Source organism: Eleutherodactylus coqui, chromosome 4, assembly GCF_035609145.1.
Source record: "Eleutherodactylus coqui strain aEleCoq1 chromosome 4, aEleCoq1.hap1, whole genome shotgun sequence".
In the NCBI taxonomy this organism is placed as follows: Eukaryota; Metazoa; Chordata; class Amphibia; order Anura; family Eleutherodactylidae; genus Eleutherodactylus; species Eleutherodactylus coqui.
In genome coordinates this window covers 34,461,388-34,489,376 of record NC_089840.1, presented here as the reverse complement: position 1 = coordinate 34,489,376, position 27,989 = coordinate 34,461,388, and the positions used below count along the sequence as shown (strand labels likewise).

The 27,989-nt window shown below is 50.1% G+C and overlaps 1 protein-coding gene across 1 annotated transcript; it reads right to left on the bottom strand.

Annotated features, from left to right (window-relative positions):
* Positions 1–7: 7 nt before the first annotated feature.
* Positions 8–27,989, bottom strand: LOC136625188 (immunoglobulin superfamily member 3-like). Its single transcript, XM_066599204.1, has 11 exons — positions 27,869–27,989; positions 27,353–27,509; positions 16,102–16,479; positions 11,278–11,685; positions 10,550–10,939; positions 9,519–9,920; positions 8,402–8,806; positions 5,560–5,961; positions 4,707–5,123; positions 1,862–2,260; positions 8–1,404 (listed from the first exon to the last, which is right to left on the bottom strand). Exons 2-11 carry the CDS (start codon positions 27,396–27,398, stop codon positions 1,154–1,156), a joined length of 3,498 nt encoding a protein of 1,165 aa, XP_066455301.1. The 5' UTR covers positions 27,399–27,509; positions 27,869–27,989; the 3' UTR covers positions 8–1,153.

Below are 27,989 nucleotides of genomic sequence, written 5' to 3'. Positions count from 1 at the left end.
GAGGACGTAACAGAACACGGATTTTACTGTCATCAAATGAAGATCATAAAAAACAAGCTCAGTGCAACATATCACAAAATGAGGAGACGAGCGGTCAGGGCCAGCAGTCGCTCTTACACAGGCCGCGTTTCAGTCGTTTCATTAACCATTTCACAACCAGTGATCGTAGCACCAATTCTTCACTGTTTTTGGTGTAATTGGCCAGAATACCCGGTGGGCACAGCGGTGGCCCCACAGGGATGGCGTTTTAGTGGAATTGCGATTTTCAGAAATTTGTGATTGATGAGGAATCGGGACTGGAATGAATCATTATAAAAAAGGAAGACTATTTCCAGCAGGGGGCGTAGATGAACTTGAATTGTTATTGGTTTGTCCCATTCCCGAGCCATCCTCTGCCACCGGATTCAAGATGGCTGCCCAGCGGGTATGCTACGAGGAAGAGTGGGCCAACGAACCCAATAAAGTTACCTGACCACCTAAACAAACCCCCTTAATTAACACTTTCACTCCTGGAGTGTATTATTACAAGATCGGTCCTTCCGGCAGCGCCGCCCTTCAGCGCTCAAACCCATAATCCCACAGTGCAACAAACATACAGAAAATATCAAGAGTTAAAAACAAGATGTACATTAAAAAATAACCACAAGCAGAGCAGGGGACCCGATACAAGCGGGCGCATACAAAAAGACTCCGCTTAACGAAAACAGACACGTTATGGCACAAGTCCGTGTGCCCACCTAGAAGGTAGGGGCATGAAGACCAGCGTGTCCTAGGAGGGCCATTGAGGGCCACACAAACATCTCTCTTGTGGGTGAAATGCACTTTTAAAGAAATGATACAATCTCTTGCTGCTCGAGTCCATACCCACCCCGACCTCCCCCCACTGCCAGAGCAGGGGGCACTGGCAGCAAGTCATCAGAGAAAGACGAACAAGCCATGATGGCTGCCGGCATCGTCCCAGAAGCCTTTGTCTCGTTCCTAAAGTGTGGACGAGGATCACCCCTCTTTCCATGGAGCAGATATACAAAGCTTTGGCTGAGTCCAGGGGTAACGTTCCAGTGCCCAGCACAAATGCCCCTTGGGTCCTGGCTCAGTCTGCCCGGTTTCCCCCCTTGGCTTAAATGAGCTTGGCTGTGGAGCTGGCACAGCTGCTCTAGTCAATGGTACCCGGGTGGATGCTGAGCACAGGTGGCTCTAGGCAGGTGGGGGAATAATTCAGGTGCGGCTCCTTGATCCATAAGAGTGGCACGCCATTTTTTCCCTCGCCTGACTTGCTGGACGGTCGGCTGCGGAACCTCACAAGCAGGATGGTGATGATGAGGATGCCAAATATAGGGAAGGGATAGAAGAAGACCAAGTAGAAGAGGGCGTCGTTGGAGCAGATGACGGACTGCAAGTTGGATTCTGCGGATGAAACAAAACATGGATAACACCACGAAGGCCACCGCGCCAAACTAATGTGAGCGCCCAACCGGGCAGATAGTGAAAGAATAATGGAACCCTCATCTAATGTTGAGCTCTATCATGTGGAGTGACATAAATGTCTTCTACTGCAATCACAGCAAGAACTGCAGTCACAATTCTGCAGGGCCCACTCAAGGCTGTGCAGTGCATTATGGGTTCTGGATGGACAGGATGCACAGTGCAATTGACTTGGAAATGCATTAATTCCCAGTCGCTGCAGCTTTTGATGTGACGGGAGGATGAAATATGATGCAACTAGAATTTTGATGCAGCTTCTCATGTGACTGGAGTAACATAGCATCAGTGCAATAAAAACAAAGCTCAGAATTTACAGTCACTCAGCATTACATGCAGATATAACCTGGTATTTAAGTATGATGCTCTGCCCCCCACTTACCCTTGCCATGCACCGTGACCCATCCTATCAGGCTTTCATCCTGTGCCAACAGGTACCAGTTCCCGCGAGGCCCCATCATCCATTCCTGGACAGAACAGGTGTAGTTCCCTGAATCCGCCGGCGTGGCCTTAGGGATCCGCAGCTTATACATGGTGGGTGAGAGTTGGATCTGCTGCAGGCGCCCCTCCCAGCGCGGAGTGAGAGGGGTCCAAACCCCAGAGCGGTCAGTGGTCAGGATGGTCTCTGGTTCTGCTCCTCGACTCCCACTGTGATAAGACCAGGTCACTGCCAGCTGGGAACCAAGCTGAGAACGGGACAAGATGGTACAGTCCACAGTAAACTGTCCGCCGTCCTGCACGGAGACATTGAGGGGTGCAGTGTCCAGCAGCAGGTCAGCATCTGTGGGGAGATAACACGGGGTTAAAAGGGACGCTCCAGTCTTCTGTAGTTGAGGCTAAATTACTGGTTAAGGCTGTATTCACGCGTGCGATTTTCCCACACGAGATCTGTCCAAGTCAGATATCTGAATGATTAATTGCCCCAAGCGATGTTTCACGTGGACCAATAGTCCGAATTAGAAAAATCGCTGCATGTCCTATTTTTGGGTGATTCTTGCTCAAGAATTGCCCATTATTTTCTATGGAAGCATGGAAAAAAAACGGATCGCACTCACATGAAATGAGATCTACATGCGACTGTGATCCATTGTTTGAGTGATTTGCTATTGAAACCACCTGCAATTTGTTTCCTACGTGCATGAAAAAAGGATGTAAGTCTGATGCATATTGCTCACTTTTATAGCAAAAAAACGCATCACGCACGCAGGAAAATTACAGCGAAATCGCAGGTAAAGTGGTCGGTTTTTCACTCACCTGTGTGAATATAGCCTTATGAAAAGTTCTGTCACTTTCTTATAGACTTAGGCCGCCTGCACACGGGCGGAAATCTCGCAGCGGGATTTCCGCCGCTCAAAGCCTGCATAGGAGTGCATTACAATATGCACTCCTATGCAGACGGCAGCGGTTTGGCCGCGCGAAATGTCGCACGGCAAACAAACCGCGGCCTGTCCCATTTTTGTGCGGGGCTCGCACAAAAATACGTCACTCACCCGGCCGCCGGCTCCGGTCTGCGCATGCGCTGGCTGCCCAGCAGCCGTCACATGAAAGAGCAGGGGCCGCCGGGCGCGGGTGAGTAAGCGCCTGTCTCTGCAGGCGCTGGGGTCGGGTCCCGCGGCGAGAATTCTCGCCGCCGGATCCGACCCGCTCGTCTGCAGGCGGCCTTAGAGGGAATTTATCGCTAGCTGTCCACCAGAACTATGGTTGAAAAACTGTTGCAAATTTTGGCCCATGACCATTTTGGACAAAAAGTTGGGACTTTTTTCCTTTTTACATCACCTACCGCACTTTTCTGTAAAATGGGCAGGGCTTTGTGGAAAGGACATAATCCTCCACAGCCCAGTAAACTTACTACATTTCATGCCAGAATCTGACGTAAATTATAGCACAAATCTAAATTTCCACGATAGCCAGAGATACGCTTAACCCTTTGCAATCCAATTTTGGATTCAGGGTTTCCTAGGGGGCTTTCTCTTTCTGCCATTATACAATTGCACCATCTGCTGGCTAGAACCAGTACCGCGGTGTGGGACATGGTAGAGAGGCTCCCGACAACAGAGCAGCCGGCAATATACAGTAAGAATACCCTGCTGGACGTCTTCCGACATCGGAGCTGTACAGCATTCAATCAGAATGTCTTCAGACATCAGACAGTGGTTTGCAAAGGGTTAATTTGGTGCCTTAAAATAAATTAGGCGCATTTTACTCCAGCACAAAGAATAAAGGGGTTTTCGAGCATTAAACTATTGACGACCTATACTCAGCAGAGGTCATAAATAGTTGATTGTCGAAGGTCTGCCACTTGGGATCCCCACTGATCAGCCGATGGAAGAGGCTGCGGCTCTCGGGTGAGCACTGTAGCCTTTTCTCAGGTCTGTCATGTCACGTTCATCAGTCACCTGGCCTGAAAGCAGATCAGTCCTAAACAAGTGAATTAGGCCAAGCTGCAATACCAGATAAAGCCCCTATATAATGTACAGCGCTGTGCTTGGTAGAGACTGAAGTGAAAGTTGTGTTCATCCTAGCTGACTGGCAAGGATCCCGAGCGGCGGACTCCAACATTCAACTGTTCTCTGCATAGGTCATCAGTAGTTTAGTGCTGGAAAGCCCATTTAAAAAGAAACTTCCATCTCAACTAATCGAGATAGCAAAGCCATCATTGGAAGCATCCAAACTGGCTGAGCTCGGTAGTTTCTGCAACTCCTATAGGCATGAATGAGTTACGGGAACACTGTAGCACAGCCAGTTCACCGCTGCGGAGATGAGCCAAGATGTAGTCAACAGACCACCACTTTGGTGATAGTTGTGGGTTCCAGAGGTGGGATCCACCTCTATCAGATACTTATGGCATATGCTATAAGTGTAGGAGATGGGAATACCCCTTTAAGGCTGGCATATAAAATGCTTGTCTTTATAAATTTCCCCAGTAGGATTTCACATCCTCAACATTTCCTAGATCTCTGCTTGCTGTCAGTTAATGAAACTTTCAATGTCGACACCTAAAGATCGAGAACTTGTCCCGACCCATTACATCGTACATAGATGAGGGTATATTACATTTGTATCCCTTCTAGACAATCCGCTATGCCTAGACTCTGAACTGATACAGGTTAGCTACACTACATTGTAACAAACTATCAGGACAGCAGAGATTTGTTCAGAGGTCTTGGCTTTACGCCAATATACAGAAATTGGGGTTCTCTGTAGTCCCAGCAGCTTGTAGCACTCACCTGGACGCCGCACACTGACATAAGTGGCAGCTGATCGCTCATCTGCCTGCTTGTACCACTGCCCCCTTGGGTCCTGCAGCCATTCCTGTACCCGGCAGCTATAGGCTCCGCTGTCTTGCACCTCAGCCTGGTGTAAGGTGAGGGTGTGCAGCCCGGGGGACGGCTGCCAGAGATGAAAACGACTGGGCAGCTCCAAGCCTCCTCTATCTTCATCCTCACTGGGCTGCAGAGCGATGCCATCTGGGGATAACCTGGCCACTGTTCTCCTCTCTGGCTCTCCTGCCCTCCAGACCAGCCACTCCAGAGACAGGCGGGACTGCGGCAGTGTGCGGTTCATCACCTGGCACGTCACTGTGAAGCTCTCACCCTCCAAGGAGGTAACATTTCGTGGGAGTTGATCCACTTGCAGGTTCTTATCTGTGGAGAAGGGGCACATAGGTTAACCTGACACTACTGACCGCCTAGCAAACAATATTACCTTTATCAGGACTCCTCTTTCCCAATTTCTGTCCTGTCTTCACATCTAGTGCCTGTTTCAAAATACATTAAGAATGGTGCCCCTTTGCCTCATCTACTACTGACTGGCAACCCTTCCCATACAGCAGTGACTAGCGCCAAGCCATGCCCTGTGTATACGGCTGATCAATGCTACTCTTTCACTCTTAAGTCACTCCTGACCAACCCCACCTCTAATGCCCCTTTCCTTTACCTCGTGCCCTTTTTGTACCCCATCATTTGGTCCCCATTTTCTCTCAACCTAAACCTACCATCCTCAGCCTGATTCCCCTTCTTTTACTTGCCCATGCCCCCCACCATAGTCAGCTCATGCCATACCCTACCCCACAGTTCTTACCGGGTATTTTCACGTTGACCTCTGTTAGCCCTGATGCATCCTTGGCTAACTGGTACCAGGCCTGGTTGGGGTCGAGCACCGACTCCTCCACCTGGCAGTAGTAGCCGCCACTGTCCTCCTGTCGCACCCCCAGAAGGGTGAGTGTGTAGTGTCCGGGGGTCAGCTCCTCCAGCTGCAGCCGATTCTTTAGATCTGCCTCTTCGGCGTAAGTGCCATACTCCATACTGGCTCCGCTGCGCACAATCAGCTTCCCATCAGCACCCGAGGGCTCCTGAGCGAACCACAGTACCGAAAAGCGGGAGCCCGGGTTGCTCTGAGCGTGCACCGTGCAGGTCAGGGTCACCGCTGCACCCTCCAGCACCACCACAGAGCGCTTCCCTTTACTGACCTGCAGCCGCGACACTGAAAAAAAAAGGACAGAGATGCAACCGTAAGAATAACGATCCCCACCGTAAATCATAAACCTGCCTAGTACAGACTCGCTGCACTGGTATACGGTCATTCAGGAGTTCAGCAAAGCTGGGTGATAAACCCTGGGAGCCATCATTGCGAACATAGGCCTGCCATTCAGGATCTGGAAAAGCTGAGTGACAACGAATATAGTCGCCTTTACAGCTTCCACAGCTTTTCCGTACTCCTGCAATATACCAGACTGGACGGTGGAGGACACGATGCCCTCCACCCCCCCCCCCCCCATCTCATCCTGGCATCCCACGCATTGCTTTATCTTCCAGGTTCTCATCGTTCCTGATGCCCCAATTCTCTTGTTCCCGATTGATACCGGGACCCAAAGACTCCGATCAGCTTCCTCCCAGGCAACCGTTGCTAAGGAGACCCACGTTTCCAGGGGAACCACAGACACAAGAGTCCCAAGGAGTGGGCGTACGAGATGAAGGACAACGCAGGAATAGAGACGGGAAAAAGACACCATAACTGAGCCTCATCTTATGTTAACGAGGGCCAGCAGGGCCAGATTATGCCAAGGAGGCGGCATACAGCAGAGAACCCCATATAGACTCAGAACCTCCATAACATTACCCTGTAGGCAGCCGGATCCATAAAGGCAATTATATATACATATTTTATAGGCTGCACTAACCCTATATATGCTGGAGTCGTATACAGGCTGCTGTCCCTACACAGACATGTCACGTTCACACAACAGAACACGGCTGACTACAGCTGAGAAGTCATGTGACTGCGCCATTTATGAAAGGGAGAAGAGGTACATTTTAATTATATAAGCGCACAGGATGTGACCCGTCCTCCTCGCCCCATTAAAGACCAAGAGCACATCACAGGAAAAAACAATGGTGGTGGCGATGTAACTTGAAAATGCATCTAGTGTGGAGTCACCCCCTCCAGAATGCAGCGCAGCCCCGTCTATGGAGGGGATCTGCACATTCGTAATAATCACGAACGACTCTACTGGGCGCAGAGCAACGGTTATTGAACAAGGCTGAGCCGGGACATCCAGGGGGACACGGCTAATAGCTTCCAGTTTATGAGCTGCAGCAGGGAGGGAGACACTGCAGTGAGCAGAAGAGACTGCAGTGAGCGGAAGAGACTGCAAAGGAAGGTAGCAAGGAGAGAGAGGGCAAAAAAAAGAGAGCAGTAAAAAAGCTCAAGTTCAAAACGCTCACAGAAACTAATAAACCTGAGTTTTTTACCAAAATACAAAGAGGCAGATTTACGAATACAGTCTAAGACCGGCTGCACACGGCCGTGACGGGCCCTGCCGCGGAATATTCCGCGGCGAAGCCCGTCATGGCGCCCCCCAGAGACCCCATACTTACCAGCGGATCCGGCGTTCTGGGTCCTGCATGACGCTTCCCCACCCACCGCCGCCGCGTTATATGACACGCCGGCTGCGTCATATGACACGCCCAACGCGTCATATGACGCGGCCGGCCGTGTCATATGACGCGGCGGCGGTAGGCAGGGAAGCGTTTTCACGCTATCTTCCGCTGTGCTACAGCGGGAGATAGCGTGAACGGACGGCTTCCATTGACTGCAATGGAAGCCGTCTGCGTGTACACCCGCGGCAAATAGAGCATGCCGCGGGTGAGGATGGGAGATTTCATGGTGCGGAATTCTGCAGTGGAATTCCGCACGGTGTGCCCTGAGCTATTAGGTTCAATAGAACGACTCTCACTCGATGCAAACAGGCAGCTCTACATCTACGAACAACTGCCTGTTCACAGAGAATGGCGACCAGAAGAGATCTCCAGCGCACTCTGCCTCCATTCACTGAACAACTCACTACTGTCCGAAAGCACAGGGGTGATCGTCCTTAGGACGAATGTCAGAAGCAAAAGTGCCCAACAGCCCCCCCCAAAGTTTAATACCACCTATTAATGGTCTCAGATTTCAGCAGCCTCCCTGGCACTGCCACACGCTGCTCTCAAAGAGGGTAACATAGCTGCTGACAGCAACTCAATTTCCATAACTTTTTTTTAACCATAGCCCTCATTTACATACCCACAACATTTGTTTGTATAGTCACACTCACAAGTATGGTGCAACCCAGACAGCTCTGCTGCTTACTACGCCTTCAGATATTACAGCGCTGCTGGGTTTTCTTCTAGGGTGATATGCCCGGTGCACACAGTATAGATTGGGTACGGTAGCTGTGGTAGGGGCTGTGTGCTGTGGTGGACCCAGATAGCAGAAGTAGTGGTGTCAAACTCCATGCTCACATGGAGCACTTACCTGGCTTCTCTCCAGTCACTGGAGGGAAGGAGAGGGGTGCAAAATCTGGATTTACCAGTCTGACAGCGGGCGCCACGCCCGACTCTGTGAGCGCAGCCTCCCCCATTATGTGACGGCAGAGGTCTCTCACCTGGTCGCTGGACTCGGATCTCTAGCAGGTTGGAGGCCCTCTCGGCCAGGCGGGCCCAGCTAGCGTTGTAGTCTCTCCTCCACAGCTCAGCCACACACTGGTACTTCCCAGCCTCAGACTCGCTGGCCCGGCTGATGCTCAGACGCACGTTGTGGCTGGAATCCGCTTTCTCCACGATGCTGCGGCCGCGGAAGTTGCCAGCTCGCTCTCCCCACTGGACACCACCAGAGCGACTGAATGTCACCAAGTCATGGGTGTCCCCTCCGCTGGCCGGCTGAAATCGCCAGGTCACCGTTATGCCCACCCAGGACGGATAGTGTGGCTTGAGGATACACTGAAGGTCGAAAGAGTCATAGTAGCTGACGCCAGGGGTGCGGGAAATGGCCATGACCGCAAAACCAGTCTCTGGAAGAGAAGAAGAAAATTAACACACAATCCTGAAATACTCTGTGCTGCTCAGGGCCCTGCTTCCTCCACCATCAGTCTGCGACTTCCCACCAGATCAGCACTGCTACTACTATATGTAGACGCGGTCAACTCCGCGACCACCCATTGGTGAGAAAGTCTCAATGAAGTGGTTGGGGCAGGTTGTGATTTTAGGCACTCTCTCTCTGGGCGACTCATCTCTGAGTTCTCAGGCAAACATTGCTCACAGTCACTCAGCCGTGTTGCGCTACTTGCGTTCATTGTCTCCAGTCGTATTGTGAGAGGACAGCACATTCCACACATGGCACGAGATGGACCAATGCCAGCAGCTACAGACATAACAACCGCCGGGGGTGCACATAAATAAACTGTCTATGATTGTAACACCAGTACCTCATGTCTAACACTCCAGTCACATCCGGAGTGGCACTCACTATTCTGTTATTATAGCACTTCTAAGAAACGAGGGCACCGAGGTCATTGCCCCCTCCCTCGCATCACAATACTGTTCTCTGCACGTTCGGCAAACTTATATGGCACCTTAAAAATTACAAAGCAGTGCATTATGGGATCTCAGGTCAGTTAGGGGTACATCTGTCGGCACAGGGATAGAGGATCCCAGCCAATTGATTTGTGGAGGAAGCTCTGGATGTGATTGGAGTGAAGGCCATACTTGACCCATATGACTCACCTAGAGAGGTTACGTCCACACTGGTCTTGGAGGACCTCTCGCCCAACCTTTGCCAATCTCCATCATAGCTCGGCAACCACTCTGTGACACGGCATTCGTAAGCACCGGCATCTTGGCGTTGACTGCTTTCCAGCTCTAGAGTGAAGGTGTCGGAGCTGGACCTCACCATCCTCAGACCTCCAGTACTGGCTCGTTCTCGGTAAGCCTGACTTGCCCAGGTCACCCCATCCCGGTCTTGTTGGATCACCTCTCTTTGCCGGTTCTGCGCGTCTTGGAGGTGCCATGAGGCCGATATGCGGCTCTGCGGACCAGACAGTGAGGCCACCAAGCAAGTCAAGAAGATGCGAGAGCCTTCCAGGACAGAGCTGGAATTTGCCACCACAGTGACTGTAACAGAAGTCTCTGCAAAAGAGGAAGGAGACCCGTGAGAAAAATTAGATCATTCACAGAAACAAAATTACCAAGTAATGGGCTTCAGGCTCTCTCACAGATGGGGGACCATAACGGTTGCTCGTTTATGGAAGGGGTGGATAGACATGGCGAATGCTCGATGCTCCATCATTGGGAGGAGGGGGCAAAACCCCGGTGGATGCTCACTTATTTGGTGGAAGGAGAGCCACAGCCGGTGCCCACTCATGAAGGGGATGTCCACTCATTGCAGACAGAGGATGCGGGGTGGGGAAATGTGCCATGGCAGATGCCCACTCATTCTGGCAAAACCACAGCAGATGCTTACTCATTTGAGAAGAGGGGGGAAAGCCACTGTAAATGCCCACTCATTCGGGGGTATAGGGCATGGCAGATGCCCACTTATGGGGAATGGAGGGTGCAGAAAAGAAATTAAGCAATGGCAGATGCCCACTCATTGGGGGCACAAAGCCGCGGGGAATGATCGCTTATTTGGGGAATGAAAGGGCAAAGCCATAGCAAATGTGCTCTGATTTAGAGAGGGAAAGGGGGATGACAGCCTTAGCAGGGTCTTGCTCACAAGGGGCCAGCTAGGATGGAGCTGGACAGTAGTGACAACTTACTCAGAGGTGAGACCGTGATCGGGATGTTCTTTGGTCTCTTGCTGTCACGGTCCACCATCTCTCCAGATGCAGACCGCTCCCTCTCCGTCACTCTGCAGTTGTATTTGCCGCTATCTTCTGGGCGAAGACGAAAGATCTTGAGAGAGAAGATGCTGTCACTGTCCCGGGCCACCCGCAGCTCTCCTTGACCCTCTCTTTGGTTATACTCTCCTGTCAGGACGGCCACCCCTCCAGGGCTTAGGCTGGCGATTAATGAACTGTTGAAAGCCCAGGACACAGCAAATACACGATCCGCTGCATTCTGAGCCTCAATGATGCACCGCAGCTCCGCGCTCTCTCCGGCGCTGTACATACGACGGTCCGTCTCCAGCCGCACATTGAATTCTCGATCTATATGAGACAAGTGGATAATGTAATAGTGATCACACTATAGCCTATATATAAAAACACTTACTACAGCCATTATCTATTATAGAGACTGGTTATCAGCCGTCATAGCCCCGCCCCATTAGTGACATCACTGAATATACGTCATATAGTCACAATATGATGAGACATGAGCTCTACACACCTTGGATAGTTGTTATGGTAGCACAACTAACCCCTATATCATGACTGAGAGGTTGTCAGAGACCCGCCTCCATTAACAATGAATGTATAGCTATACTGTGTAGAGTGGATCATCTTCTGACATTATATCCTGTACAGGGTTTGTTAATAGAAATTACCTGTTGCTTGAACGATGACCTCCGACCCCTCGGATCGCTTTCGTGTCATTGCAAACCAGGATCTGTCCGGGTCCTCTATCCACAAGGCTCCTTGGCAGTAGACCTCTCCTTGGTCGGATGGCTGCAGGTTGTACACAGTAAGACGGAAGGTGCTGTTCCCCACTTTATCCATCCTGACATCCCCCACCGAGAAGCGCTGAGCGTAGGACGAGCCGGGACTCAGGGAGAAGTCACGGTTCAGAGAGATGATTTCTTCTGTTTGCTCCCCATTTTTGCGGTACCAGGAGACTGAGAGATGGGTGTGCTGGAGGGTGCTGTGAGACACCTCACAGGAGAGCTGCAGAGAGCCCCCTTCAACCTTCTGTAGGGTCTGAGCCGAGGACGAGACGAGCAGCGTGTCAGGAATCACTGTAGATGAAGGAGATGAGTTAGAGGTCCGAACCCCCAACCAACCCCGGTCACCTGTTACAGCAGAGTGATAGTGACCCACAAGACTACTTGACCCCCACAAGGCCCATCCTGTGCCAAACAGAGAAGAACTCCATCCATAATATAGGAGTCTCCAGTGACAACCAGTCTTATCATCATCAGGGCAGTGACAGGTCGTCAGGGCCAGCCGCTGAATAGAAATTATATCTGAACCATAAGAAATGCACGTATACTTGGGGCTCATTCACGCGGCCATACGCAATTTCATTTTGGGAAAACCGGATTTCACTGTAGCTGTATGTACTTGCTGCATGCTTTGTGTTGCATATGTGCCTTTTTCCTTCTGTCTATGCGCCATCCATGTTTCACACATGCAAAGAAAAAAAAAAAACTGCAAGACCGCCCCATTATTATTATTTTTTCATCATTTCCAGGAAGCATACGTTAAAAAAAAACGCAGCACGCGCACGTAACATCCTAGCTCGCTGCGTTTTTCTTAATCTCCCATAGACTTTCAAGGAAGATTTTGGTCCATGAATATGAACTAAAACAGACGTTTGACTACCTGAGTTTACTTTTATAGGTCCGTGTGCTATTCGTATTCAGTCTGTACAAAAATATATACAGCGCACAGATAGAAAATATGCCCGTGTGAATGGACCCTTGTGTGTCCATCTAGTCGGAGGAGAATGGTGCGATAATTCCCCCACCTCTTCTTTAACATACCCTGAACAACATAGTACTGCCCTGTATAATATAATATATATCCTGCACATCAGGGGGCAGGAGTGAGTAATTTCAGAAAGTTACGGGAGTTGTTCAATATTAGAAAAACATGGCTGCTTTCTTCCAAAAACAGCACCACTTCTGTCCACAGGCTGTGTGCAGTATTGCAGCTTAGCTCAATTCATTTCAATGGAGCCGAGCTGCAGTACCATACACAAGCAATGGACAAGGGTGGCGCAGTTTCTGGAAGAAAGCTGCCATGTATTTGTATTGAAGAATGTTGTTGGTATGCTGTGTGACATGTGCAGGGAGGGTGAGGGGGTGAGCTGTGAACATCTACTGTGAATGGTGGATCCCGTGTTATCTATATGTTGTAGTCCTGCCTGTGATAATAATAAGATGACGGCTGAGACGTTTTCACTACAGAATAAGAAGTGTCAGAATATTATTAGACTTGGGGCCCTTTTACACGGGCCAACAAATGGTTTAGAGTCCTGTGTTCAGTGTATATGCATGCCTGACTGAATGACGAACAAGAATTAGTTTGCTTCTCAATCGTCATTCAGTTTTTGCATGCAGAACACAAAGAGATGGATCGGCTCATGAATGGAGGCGGTTGGGTCAGAACGATCTCCGGACCGCTCCGCCTCCACTCACTGGGTGATGCTCGTTCCTGTGTAAATGCTGGAACAACCTGTTGGGCATCTGCGCCTGACAGGTTGTCCCATGTAAAAGGGCCCTTGGTGGTCAGTGTGAGAACTGCAGGATATTAGGATTTTTTTTAAATCTAGTTTGCGATATCAAAAATTTAAAATATAAAAACAAGAAAGTTCTTTAAAAAAAAAAAGTGTCTTAACATAAAAATTTAGTGTATACAAGAGGGGAATTTCTGACGGCATAATTCACTTTGCATTTCCTGGAAGAGGAGACTTTAGGAAATGATAGAATCCGGGGTCCGAAGTGGGAGGAGGGGAGGATGCTGATAAGAGGATATAATCTCATGTACCAGACACACAGATCCATCTTCATTTAATAAAGCTGAGAGGGTGGGGGGCACAGTTAACCTGTCAACTGCCAGATCTGAGGAGACAAAGCCGCATCCGCTCCTGGCATATGGCAGCTCTCTAATGAAGGGATCAAGCACCAGCTAACATACACAGGAGGGAACGTGCCAGAGAGAGGATAAAGAGGAAGAAGCGTGCCAGGGAGAGGGTACAGAGGAAGGAACGTGCCAGGGAGAGGGCACAGAGGAAGGCCCAGAGCCATACACAGGAGGGAATGTGGCAGGGAGGGGCACATAGGAAGGAAAGTGCAAGGAAAATGGTACAGAGGAAGACCTGGAGCCATATATACAGGAGGGAAGGTGGCAGGAAGAGGGCACTGAGGAAGGAAGGTGCCAGAGAAGCTACAGAGGTAAATATACACAGGAGGGAAGGTGCCAGGGAGGTGCACAGAATATATAAAAGGCATATATACACAGGAAGGAAGATGGCAGGGAAAGGGTATATAAAAAGGCCCAAAGCAACATGCAAAGACTAGGGCCCGAAGCCATATACACTAGAGGGAAGATGCCAGGAAGGGGGCACAGAGAGAAGGTGCAGAGGAGAGAAGGTAGCAGGATGGGGGCATAGAGGAAGAAAGGTGCCAGAGAGGGGGTACAATATTGGGCCCAGAGTCCCATATACAGTACAGGAGAGAAGGTGTCAGAGAGAGGGCACAGAGGAAGGTCCAGAGCCATGTACATAAGATGAAAGGAAGGGGGCACAGAGGAAGGAGGCTGCCAGGGAGAGGGTAGAGAGGGGGTCTTGGAGCCATATACATAGAAGGGAAGGTGCCAGGAAGAGGGTAGAGGAGGAAGGTCCAGAGCCATTTACACAGGGTGGGAGGAAAAGGGAACAGAGGAAAGAGGCTGCCAGGCAGGGTACAGAAGTGGGCCCAGAGCCATATATATAGAAGGGAAGGTGCCAGGAAGAGGGTGCATTCGGAAGGTCCAGAGCCATATATAAAGGGTGGAAGGAAGGGGGCACAGAGGAAGGATGCTGCCAGGGAAAGGGTACAGGGGGGATGGGGGGGTTCAGAGCCATATACATAGAAGGGAAGGGGCGAGGAAGAGGGTGCAGGAGGAAGGTCCAAAGCCATATACAGAGGGTGGAAGGAAGGGGGCACAGAGGAAGGAGGCTGCCAGGGAGAGGGTACAGAGTGGGGCCCAGAGCCATATATAAGGGAAGGTGCCAGAGACAGAGCACCACAGTCTGCAGCATTATACCATATAGTTTAAGTCCAAAGGTTCCTGCCTAAAAGCCTCATCCAGTTTCCCAATTTTCAAATCTCAGCTTGCCTTTAGCGAATGCCAGCATTCTTATTCATATCCAAAGACTTATAAACCCAGTTCACAGCTGACCGTTTGTTATAGTTGTGTGCCGTCTAGATACAACAATGAAACAAACATCCTGGATTCCAGACTGATACATTGTAACAAACTTTCAGAACAGGAGAGAGGTTTGCACTGCTGCTGTGTCTAGCTCCCAGAGGATTGTCTAGACTGGATACAGTAGGGCAGGTTCACACTCCCTGGATATAAACATTGACTGACAGCAATTCGACATCTGGAAATGGATGAAGAACTGAGACACTGGCACAGATTTATGAAACCATCTAAAAGAGAAACTGCTGAAGAGCTGAATATGAGATGAAAGCTGTGCAGCGATTGGTCGCTGTGGGCTGTTCTGCCTAGTAGAATATTACAGAACTTTCCATGCTGCAGTGATTAGTATCAGCCGGCCCTGCAGATATGCAGCATTTATCAGTATTACATCCCTGGTATAACAGGCAGCTGTTGTGGGCACTGATATGGGCACTGCCGTCACCCGCCTCGTTCAGGGTTCTGCGCTCATTATCCTGGAGGCTACCTTCAGTCTGATCAGCTCCAGCTGTCGGCCATCTGCCCCCCCTCATCTTTCACATCTCACACCAGAGTCCCCCGGGCATCCCTCTAAAAGCTGCTGCCAGGGGTGGAAAGTGTTCCAGTGTCCCATTAACTATTTATGTGCCAGCTGGGAAAGCATTGTACAGAGGAGGTGGGAGGAAAGAGTTCCCCCATCTATTAGCCTAGGGGGTTGTCAGAAGGGAGGGGGTGTCAGTAATGGAGGCTAGATGGAAAATCTCAGCCGGATCGGAGAATCCAGCGCAGGGGGTGGAGACAATTACACAGCCCATATCTCCTCATGACTTTATTGTTCCCTGAATGACCGGGAGGGTAGACGCAGGATCCCCGTCGTCCCCACTAATGGATCTTAATTACTTATAAATGTAGAAATTCTCCGCCGGGATCATCCATTCACAGCATCATCCTCAACAGGGCCCATGGCCCGGTCGCATTAAGACGTGCGGTGAGCGCTGGAGATGCCGCCTCCGGCAGCTGCTTCACTGTCTTATGAGTAGTTAAGAATAAATGTGTTTGTGTGGAGTTAGAGAAGAAGCCGCAATCAATAGCCGGGATGTCAAAAGAAAGAGCTAAAACACTGGAGCTACCATTAACTATACTCCAGGCCAAGCTACAATCATTCAAGGGGGAGGGGATAGTGTGGATCTCCAAAAACGAGCAGTATGGCCGAGCCTCAGTCCAAACCATAGAGCAAGCCCATACTGAGCGCTATCTCCAGTCCTTACCACTTAAGTTGACTTTGGCGCTGTAGCTGCCGTAGAACTTGGGGTCGGTGTTAGGGGTGTGACATTCGTATTCTCCGGTGTCTCGGTCCTGCAGCTGGCGGATATGTAGAAGGGTGTGGTCTCCCGTCACCCTCTCTACAGAGATGTCTCCAGTGCGTACACGCTGGTTGTATATGGTGTAGGAGAAGGAGGGGTCTTGGGTGCTCACCATCTGGACCTCCCTGTCGGGGGCAGATGGCAGGTAGATGGAGTATTGGAAGTTCTGCTCGGAGGCCCCCTGGTAGCCGCTGACTTTGCACCAGATGGTAATATGGGAGCCCACTGTGCGGTACAGGGGCCCCTGCTGCATGGTCACCTCTCGCTGAGCCCAGGAGACGCCTGTGAGGAAGAGACAAAAATGAAGAATTATTTTCAATGCATGACACCAATCCGAGCGCTCATTAACCGTAAATATTGCGCCAACATTTCATCGCTGAACCGGTTTCCGTATTGTGGGATTAATACAGTGACACAGATTCGCTCGTCATGAATCACATCTCAGTCCCCCACGTTTCATTTACCAGGACGTTATTACTCTGTGCCCACACAATACAGATCTCAGCCATGCCCAGATGCCAGCTCATCTCCGCATGTGTCATGGCAAAACCTAAGGGAACATATGGGTGCTGTGCTATTCCTGTCACCGGAGTTGAGTGGGTGCCAGGACGTAGACATCAATGTGCCAACAGAAGTGTTACCGGGTGTCATGGGTTATGGTACACTGTCTGCAGGGTCTGTTACATACATATTGGAAGTGCAGTACATTCACATTCCTAAATGGACTGACTGCTTATACACAACCCCATATATATTCTGTGTGGAGTGATGGCTCCTCGCACGGGGCCCCTGTGTCCGCCGAGTGTGGAGTCATGGCTCCTCGCACGGGGCCCCTGTGTCCGCCGAGTGTGGAGTCATGGCTCCTCGCACGGGGCCCCTGTGTCCGCCGAGTGTGGAGTCATGGCTCCTCGCACGGGGCCCCTGTGTCCGCCGAGTGTGGAGTCATGGCTCCTCGCACGGGGCCCCTGTGTCCGCCGAGTGTGGAGTCATGGCTCCTCGCACGGGGCCCCTGTGTCCGCCGAGTGTGGAGTCATGGCTCCTCGCACGGGGCCCCTGTGTCCGCCGAGTGTGGAGTCATGGCTCCTCGCACGGGACCCCTGTGTCCGCCGAGTGTGGAGTCATGGCTCCTCGCACGGGACCCCTGTGTCCGCCGAGTGTGGAGTCATGGCTCCTCGCACGGGACCCCTGTGTCCGCCGAGTGTGGAGTCATGGCTCCTCGCACGGGACCCCTGTGTCCGCCGAGTGTGGAGTCATGGCTCCTCGCACGGGACCCCTGTGTCCGCCGAGTGTGGAGTCATGGCTCCTCGCACGGGACCCCTGTGTCCGCCGAGTGTGGAGTCATGGCTCCTCGCACGGGACCCCTGTGTCCGCCGAGTGTGGAGTCATGGCTCCTCGCACGGGACCCCTGTGTCCGCCGAGTGTGGAGTCATGGCTCCTCGCACGGGACCCCTGTGTCCGCCGAGTGTGGAGTCATGGCTCCTCGCACGGGACCCCTGTGTCCGCCGAGTGTGGAGTCATGGCTCCTCGCACGGGACCCCTGTGTCCGCCGAGTGTGGAGTCATGGCTCCTCGCACGGGACCCCTGTGTCCGCCGAGTGTGGAGTCATGGCTCCTCGCACGGGACCCCTGTGTCCGCCGAGTGTGGAGTCATGGCTCCTCGCACGGGACCCCTGTGTCCGCCGAGTGTGGAGTCATGGCTCCTCGCACGGGACCCCTGTATCCGCCGAGTGTGGTTCATATGTGACCTATGTCCACCTAGTGTGTGGAGTGATGCATGATACACGAACCTTATATCTGCTGAGTGTTGAGCCATGGCTCACATGTGACCCCTGTATATGTTCAGTGTGCAGTGATAGATCATACATGACCCCTGTATTCACCAAGTGTGATGTGACAATACATAACCCCACATATCTGCTTAGTATGGAGTGATGGATCATATGTGACCCCCATATCCACCAGGTTTGTAGAGAGAGCTCATAATACATGGCCCTTGTATGAGCGAAGTGTGGATTGATAGCGAATACAAGGATCACGTACAAGCAAAGTGTGGAGTGACTGCTCACACTTGACTCCTGTATTCACAGAGTATGGAGTGATGGCTCATATGTGACCCCTGTAGGTGGTCAGTGTGGAGTGATTGATCATACATGACCCTTGTACTCCCATTGAGCATAATGGATCATATGGGATATGTGGATTGATTGGTCATACATGACCCTTATATACACTGCATGGAATGAGGGGTCATATAGGACACGGCCGTGACAAGCGGACTACATGACCTCGCACACTTAAGGACATGGATTGCTCTGATGTTTGTGAATGTCCCTGTACACCTCCCCCATCCTGACAGCTGGACGTGAGAAGCCGGGAGGAGGAGGGGGCTACAATACAAGGCCACCAGTCTGGAGGATGAGGAGTGGCGTGAGGACATGGCAGGTCACACACCGCTCAGATTTATCAATCACGTTATGCATCAATTATCACAAATCAATGCGACGCCACGGTATACGGTGCTCACACTCTCCTCCTTGGATTGGCGCAAATCTATAATAAACTTTAAACTGCTTGTCCTCTTAACAAGCACCTAAAAAGTTGAGGGAGCTTTAAAAAAAAAAAAAAAAAGAAAAGAAGAAAAAGTGCCTAGAACACAATACATGTATTCTAGCGCAATTTGGCTGCGCCAGTTGCACTTCATTGAGATTCAATGGGGAGAAAAGCCCAAGTACAAAAACCATGAAGAACATGTAGACACCGTGTATGAGGGGGTGAGAAGCAAAAATTGGGGCAGAGGAGACTACATCAACCAATGTCCATCGGGCTTTTTTTCATATCCTTGTGACATGGCACAGCTGGAGTAGCCATAAATCGATAGCGAAGACTCGGGTTCAGCAACAGACTTGAACAGATCTGACTGCAAGGGTTCATATTAAAGGTCCTTTTACATGGGACCATTTTCAGCCCGGTGGAATTAGCGCCAATCGTCAATGTCAGTCTGTGCTCATTTACATGCACAGAGAATCCCTGGTATGGTGGCAATCACTTAACATATTTTTCGTCCGCGTAGAGCCGGCTATGTATCTCCTCGTTCACACGGCGAGATGTACAGCTGACCAGCGAGCATTTTATGCTTACTAAAAAGCGTTGGCTCGTTCGTCGGTTGATTGTTGTCTCTTTTGCACGACCTGACGAGGGATGGAGGGAGAGCAATGCGCTTGGCACTTTCCTCTGTCCCATTGAAGTCAATGGAACCAGATATTTCGCATTCGCACTGCTGCTCTAATCACATGGGGCATTCAGGGTGCTGAGCTCTCGGGATTATTGGGAGTCCCAGCGATCAGACCTTTATCTTGTGGATGCATGTCCATTTTCCTGCTTCATTCGGGGGGCAGGAAATTACCTGGATGAATGGGTCCGTCTTATGACAGAACCAAACAGCGCCAAATGGATCCCATTGACTAGAATGGAGGTCCGTTCAGTTTCTGCTTAGCTGCCAGGCATTTTACCGGTAGTCAATCAGAATCTGAACTCTGTTTTCATTTTACCAGAGCAGCTTCAGAAATGAAAGCTGAGCTCTGATTGGCTGCTTTGGGCAACAAAAAACATTTCTCTTTTACTTAGCTTTAAAAAAAACAAACAAAAAAAAAAAACACGAGCCCCCGTGTGCGTTATTAAACTGCAAGCATAGTAAAAACGTATGCGTATTTTCTGATGTGTTTCTTTTATACATCCTTGCTGCCCCATGTGAATGCATCCTGTTCATTTTTGTTCCTCCTGCTGAGTATATAGTTTATACAGAATGATTATTGTTCAAAATATCAAATATTCAAACGAGCGAAAGTGAACAATAATCGTTCAGTCTAAATATGGCCAACGCCGAACAAGCGTCATTATCCGTTCTCACGATCCCAAGGGGTACCGGTTACACCAGAGAGTATACATGTATTCTCTGCCCTGTGGATAGATGATAAAGGGATTATCCCACTGAAAAAAAAAAATCCCAAAAAGATATTTAAAGGTGTTTTCTGGGCATTTAACCCCTTTCAGTACTGGTGGCCTAACCTAAGGACAGGTCATCAGTAGTTGTTCGGCAGAGATCCGCTGCTCAGGACCCCCACTGATCACCTTATTTCAGCCCCAGCACTCACTGCAGCGGGGCTGGATGTTGACGGCTCCGGCCGCATTGGGGTTGAACCAGAAGTGCTATAGAAGGTACAGCCTTCATTGAGCTCAATGGGAGTGAAGCCTTTTATTATATTTCTGACTGCAACCTCAATGCGGATATCTGGCCCCACTGCAGTGAGTGTAGGGGGGCCGAGATCAGGTGATTGCCAGGGTTCCCAAGTGGCGGACCCCCGCTGATCACCTACTTATCACCACCCATCCAGAGATAGGTCATTAATACTGAAAGGGGTTAAGTGCCCAGAAAACCCTTTTAAAGGTCTGCAGCTCTCCAACACTCTCTCAGGCCCCGGCATTTTTCATGTGCAGGTCCCTGTTATAGGATAGGCGCCCGTAGGACCCCCACAGTCTCAGCTCTGCTGCGTAGCATCAATTCAGAACTTTGGTGCTCCTCCCCCTTAATGGCGCAAACCAGGCTTAATATAACCCCCCTACGAGGCTTCAGCAGCGTCAGATGTCGCCAACACAGCTCCTCTGTTACCAGCCCTTCTCCTCGTTCTACTGTGTTAAAGGGTTGTACCACAATCTGTAGGATAAGTGATAAGGTCTGATCGGTGAAGGTCTCACTGCCGAGACCCCCCACTGATCCCGAAAACAGAGGTCCTGTGTCCCCTCCTAACTGCATCCCTTACAGATGCCGCTCTATTCATTTCAACGGAGCTGAAAGAAATCGCTGAGTACAAGTTTTGCGCTATATAAGGAGGTCCAACTGAGAATGAATGCCGCAGCGCCATGTATGCGCAACCACCGCTTAATCGCCTTCACACTGTGGGGGAAGACCCCCCCCATTCGCGGGATCAGTAGGGATCTGAGCACGGAGACCCCCACCGATCAGGGGAGTCCATTTTATTTCAGATTCTCTCCTCCAAAAACGGAGCAGGGATGGAAACCTTGAACTGACCCCAACTCAGTTTTGGAAGCCTCAAAACACGGATATATATCACATGCAAAAACCACAAGAATGGCATAATCTTTTAAAGCGACAGCCTCCACTTTATCCAATTTAACCCTAAATTGACCTGGGAGAGCATTGCTCCACTCCTTACAGAGGCATGACATGCAGAACCTGAACACGATTGCTACATGTGGACACGGGGGATATGAATACTCGCGGCGACGGGTATGACTGATACAGCCAGTTACTCAGCAGTCAGACCAGTTCTACCATGAATGGGGAAATCAGCCCTTGCTCGGGGACATAGAATTGACCGAACCCGCCCAAGACCTGGAGACACGATGACGCAGGGACTCTACCCCATGTGGGAACCTTTACTGAAACGTTCCTCCGTGAAATTATATGCTCCTAGGGACCTTTATTATCACCGAGGTATCTGCGTGTGCACGTCTTTAGCTCACATCTTCCCTCCCTCTGTGTGTCAGTCTTAACTGTAGTTCTAGCATTCTACTCATGGCCCAGGCAGTGGGTTCGTCTCAGACAGGGAGAAACTGCTGAGAATTGTGGAAGGACACAAGGACTACAAAGAACATGAAAATCTATCTTGTATATAAAAGCGCAAAATCTGTTTGTTTGTGTCGCATCAAAAATAAATAAATATCCACATTTCTGGTCCGATTTGAGTGAATTTTTGCATGAGCGTTCTTCAGCGCCAGGTGACGAATACTGACGTGATTAAAAAACAAAAAAAAAAAAACTCATTGACTTCCCTTGTAATTTTTGTTGCCAATAGCAACCAATCACTGCTCAGCTTTCATTTCCTATACTACTGAGGTACAATGAAAGCTGCGCTGCGATTGGTTGCTATGGGCAACACAGATTTTCTTTTGAGCAGCTTTCATAAAAGCGGTGCAGGGCTCATTTTTGTGGCCCGCTTTGTGTATTTCAGGACTGATGTTCATAAAATCGCCGTACAACGCACCAGTATATCACCTAGTATCATTATACAGGGTGAGCCACAGAAAAGTAGGCCGGCAGCGCACTCTTGTCTAGATCCATCTTTGTTGCCCATAGCAACCAATCACAGCGCAGCTTTCATTTTACCTCAGCAGTATAAGAAATAAAAGCTGTGCTGTGATTGGTTGCTATGGGCAACAGACACAGGTTTCGCTTTAGTCAGCTTTCATAAGAGTGTGGTACCGGCCTACTTTTCCGTGGTCGACCCTGTAGATTATCTTCCAACGATCATCACCGGTCACACCGCTGTATCTATATCATTCGTGGATCTGGCGCGGTTAAGTAACGCCATCCGTGGAGTCAGCATACGAGATGCCTGCACCCTACGGCGAGCGCGACTTTCATCTAGCAATAAGAAGTTGTTCTGTACATTATTATTAAACATTTCACACAACATTCATTACCATGACACAAACACGGATCAGCACCGGGTGCCGGAGGAGCCATCAGCCGTCACCATGGTAACGCCGAGCGCAGCCTCGCGTCATATCAGAAAAAAAAAAAAAAAAGCTCAGCGTCTAATAGGTAATCTGATTTTATCAGAATGTAAAAAGAAGAAAAGGCTGCAAGATAGAAAGATGGAGGAGGGGGACGGCGGCACGCCAGCACAGCGCCGCTCTCGCACTGCAGAGCCAAACTTTCCCCCTCGTGAATTGTTCTGGGGCCGCGTTCAATAAAACAATCCCAGAGAGAACGTAAGAAGCTTGTACTATGTAATCAGCGCAGAACGGTGAGCAGGATCGGTTTACATGAGGGGGCAGGGAGGGGACAACATGGCGGCAGCTGCGTCACCTGGCCCAGCAGGTGTTAGTATTATACTCTATACAATGCCCAGGGAGCAGCAGCCATGTTGTGTAAACACATCTGTATAATACGGCGGACGTGGGCATCGCTCGCCACAGCTTGCGGAATTAGTCATTATAAGATCTAGAACGCTCCAGTGATGTATTATAATAGTGTGTGTTATTACAGCGCCGCACTGACCAGAGCCGATCCGGTAGTCATTAGTAGTAGGGAGCGGCTCCGTGTTACAGGCCACAAAGCACATACAATCACCTCATCCGCCCGGGACACGGATGTTACAGCCGGCTCTTCCATACATTAGGCCGCATAAAATATTTATCAGCCGACTGCAGACGATCGATTTTACACTCGCGGCGTTTAAGGCTAAATAAACTAGTATCTTCCCACAGCGCAAAACTGACCCCAAACAGGTCATGTGACCAAACTTCAACGCCAAGAGTCAGGAAACAGACAAATCGACCAAAGATACCACTACGGAAACTGTGGACGTGATGACTCCTAGCTCATCAAAGATGTACAATTGTATACCAGAAGAAACCCAGGTTATACCAGCTGTACATATAATTATGTACAGGAAATGCCCGGGTTATAGCAGCATAGCCAATACCATTTTGTACAAGAAGATGCCCAGGTTATACCAGCATGGTCCACACAACTATATACAGGATGTATAACTTATACCAGCTGTACATATATAATTATATACAGGCGATACCCAGGTTATACCAGCATGGCCAATACCATGATGTAAAAGATGATGCCCAGGTTATACCAGCATGGTCCATACAACTATATACAGGATGTATAACTTATACTAGCTGTACATATATAATTATATACAGGAGATACCCAGGTTATACCAGCATGTAGAGGCTTAACTGGGAGGGTCTTGGTCCCCAATGCAAAATCTGTATCAGGGTCCCCCTAGCTACCATACACCATTTATAAGACTTGCAAAGAGAAGCCTTGGACCCCCTAATGCTCCAGGACCTGGTAGTTCCCGCTATCTCTGCACCCCCTATAGCTACATCCCTTCCAGCAAGATCCGTATTAATAAAATTATATATATAAATGCCCAGGTTATACCAACTGTACATATAACGCTATGCGAATGACTTATCGTTCATCATTCGATAGTTGGTTGTGTTTACACGGATCAATTAATGTTCAAAAATCAAACGATCGAGCGATTTTTTTGAATGATAATCGTTCATAAACGCACTCTTATACCAGCTGTACATATACGGGGCGGGCCACGAAAAAGTAGTCCCGCGACACACTCTTATGAACGTTGACTAAAAGTAAATGTCTGTGTTGCCCAATCACAGCGCAGCTTTCATTTTACCTCAGCAAGTATAAGAAATGAAAGCTGCGCTGCGATTGGTTGCTATGGGCAAAAAAGACCGATTCTCTGTTAGACAGCTTTTCTAATTATGTGGTGCTGGGGTACTTTTCAATGGCCCACCCTGTATAATTATATCTAGAAGATACCCAGGTTATACCAGCACGCAGCAGGTATACCCGGCTTCACCTCCTCAGTCGTTGCCATGTATATGATGTTGCGCTAGAGGTCCTAAGTATAAACATCCAGCCACCTCCACATACAGAGCATAGGCTTCCTTCTGCTGCAGCACATGTATCCCCCACTTATTCCAGGATGTGGGGCGACAGGCGACGGTGGTGGGGGATGCAGCAGGATTCCTCCAGCCAGCTGTACATATGGAGGAGGCTGTGCACATGGCGCTGACTTGGATAACACCTGCACGGTGATCACAGCTGCTCAGGTCTGCGGTCACGTTTATGGGGACACAAGTAAACAGGATCCTGGAAGATGCACATCCCATGCAATAAACATCCCGTGTTTACACATCTAAATCCTCATCCTCATTAATCTCACTAAAACGTGCGCCAACTAAGCCACAACTGCGTGTTATCCCGCCAGCGAAGAGGAAGGGGGGGGTCACCATCAGCACAAGACTGTCCGGCCAGTGGGAGAAGGAATGGGGGGGTCACCATCGTCACAAGACTGTCCCGTCAGTGAGAGAAGGAATGGGGGTTCACCATCAGCACAAGACTGTCCGGCCAGTGGGAGAAGGGATGGGGTCACCATCAGTACAAGACTGTCCGGCCAGTGGGAGAAGGGAGGGGGTCACCATCAGCACAAGACTGTCCCACCAGTGCGAGAAGGAATGGGGGTTCACCATCAGCACAAGACTGTCCGGCCAGTGCGAGAAGGGAGGGGGTCACCATTGGCACAAGACTGTCCCGCCAGTGTAAGAAGGAATGGGGGTTCACCAACGGCACAAGACTGTCCCGCCAGTGTGAGAAGGAATGGGGGTTCACCATCAGTACAAGACTGTCCGGCCAGTGGGAGAAGGGAGGGGGTCACCATCAGTACAAGACTGTCCCACCAGTGCGAGAAGGAATGGGGGTTCACCATCAGCACAAGACTGTCCCACCAGTGCGAGAAGGAATGGGGGTTCACCATCAGCACAAGACTGTCCCACCAGTGCGAGAAGGAATGGGGGTCACCATCAGCACAAGACTGTCCCGCCAGTGCGAGAAGGAATGGGGGTTCACCATCAGCACAAGACTGTCCCACCAGTGCGAGAAGGAATGGGGGTTCACCATCAGCACAAGACTGTGCTGCTATTGGGGGAAAGAGGGGGTGGGGAAAAAGGAGGGTCACCAGCAGCACAAGACATTACCGCCAGTGGGAGAACGAATGGGGGTTCACCTTTAGCACAATATTGTCCCACAAGTGAGAGAGAGAAAGAAGGAAGGGTGGGTGTTCACCATCAGTACAAAACTGTGCCACCAGTGGGAAAAGGCGCGCGGGGGGGGGGGGGGGGTGTTGCACCATCAGTGCGAGGTTGTGCCACAGCGGCAAAAGGAAGAGAGGGGCTTCATCATCAGTATATGACTGTCCTGACAGTTAGAAAAGGAAAGGGGAAGGGGAGGTATATCCCATCAGCAAAGTGGGAGGGTAAACTATCAGTACAAGACTATCCTACCAGCAAAGAGGGGGATTTGAGGTTAACACAAGACTGTACTAGCAGTAAGGCGGGATAGTTTTTATAGCGCATGACTATCCCACCAATGAGGGGGAATTCACTGTTAGCAACAGACTATCCCACCATTAATGGGAGTGGTGTTCATCATCAGTGCATTAAGATTCCGCCAGTGGGAGGGGGGATAGGGGTGTTTAATTTTAATTTCAGCATGAGACTCTCCCGCCAGCGAGGGGGCTCACCAATCGGCACACGCCTCTCCCGCCAGCGAGGGAGGGGGCTCACCAATCGGCACACGCCTCTCCTGCTAGCGAGGGGGCTCACCAATCGGCACAAGACTATCCTGCCAGCTTGGGGAGAGTTAACATGGACAAGGCCTTGAGGGAATAAAATGGGGATACTGTAGCGATTTGGGGGAGGGGGGAGTACAAGCACATAATGCACTGGCACATATGGTCTTAAACACAGTTGTTTTTTTTAGGAGGGTAACACAAGTGGGACCCCAAAAGTGAGAGAGAGGTGTGTGGGGTGAGGAGGAGTGAAAGAATGAATGACTCATCCCCTCTGAATCAGCGCTGTGTGCCCACATTAACCCCTCTGAATATTCACAGCAACCATTGCTGTGCCAGGCACCTACATGAATGCCAGTGTGTGCCAGTCACCTACACAGTATATCAGCCTTCTCTCAAGGAGCTACAGAGCACCAGGCACCCACAATAATCCCTTTTATGCCAGGCACCTGCATAGCACGGGCACCCTAACTAACCCCTCTTATGCCAGGCAAATACTAACATTTTCTATCGGTTGGCATGTCTTGTGCCTCTACTAATCCTGATCCTGACTATGGCTGGGAATCTTTAACCTCTTCTTATTCTATTAACCATTTCAGTGCCTTCTAGGAAGAGAGTGACAGTTCCCACTATTGTAAAAAAAAAATCAAGTGACGGATATATGTCCCACCAGTCCAGGATTAACCCCACCAATGCCAGCCTCTTCTTTACCCCCTCTGCCAGTGCTAATATCTTCTCAGCCAGTCGAAGCTTAACCCCTCCAGTACTGGCCTTTTCTCTATGTGAGTATCCCTACCACTGGAAGCATATTTTAAACCAGTCCCAGCTTAACCCTTTCGGCGCTACAATACAACAACCCTGATACCAGCTTATCCGTTTGGAATTAACCCTGCCAATGCTGACATCTCCACTATAACTAAAAGTATTAAATCACAAAACAAAAATGAGACTTACCTACTACCAGAACCCCAGCAAGAAGCCAGATGCCCAGGTAGCCCATCTTGTGTGTTGTCACAGTGCCATGTGTGTCCCGTAATCACAGCCTTGAACCCCAGGAGATCACTGCAGAGTCAGAGGTTGCAGCAGCAGCAGCTGGCGGAGCCCCTCGACCCTATGGGACAAGGGAAGCAGATGGTGAGTGGGGGGTCCGGACACATGGAACACCCACTGGCATCTCACAACAAACGCAACCAGACACAGTGCCAGTCCCTGTATGTGGTACAACAGAGCACCCTTCACCTACACAATGCACCGACATCACACACCCACAGTATATACACAATGCACCGACGCCACATGTACAGTATATACACAATGCACCGACTTCACACACCCAGTATATACACGCAATGCACCGACGCCACACATAATGCAGACTCAGTGATGCTACATAATACACGCAATGAATGGTAACCTAGAACACAAATACATACAATGTATCTACAATAGAACATGCAGAAGTATACACACCCTGCTCCCACGGATCAAGAAGACCAAACACCAAGTGACAATGAAATCCCAGCCAAACACAACCACACCTCTAGACACCCCAACAAGAGACAGCCCCCAGCCCATGCTAAGAGACTGCCCA

Coding starts and splice junctions, on each gene's coding strand:
- LOC136625188 (XM_066599204.1), bottom strand. CDS start 27,398: ATGGGCTACCTGGGCATCTGGCTTCTTGCTGGGGTTCTGGTAGTAG. Junction 11,686..16,101: donor CGCCAAAGTCAACTTAAGTG/GTAAGGACTGGA, acceptor CTTCATCTACAG/TGATTCCTGACACGCTGCTC. Junction 2,261..4,706: donor TGTCAGTGTGCGGCGTCCAG/GTGAGTGCTACA, acceptor ATCTCCCCACAG/ATGCTGACCTGCTGCTGGAC.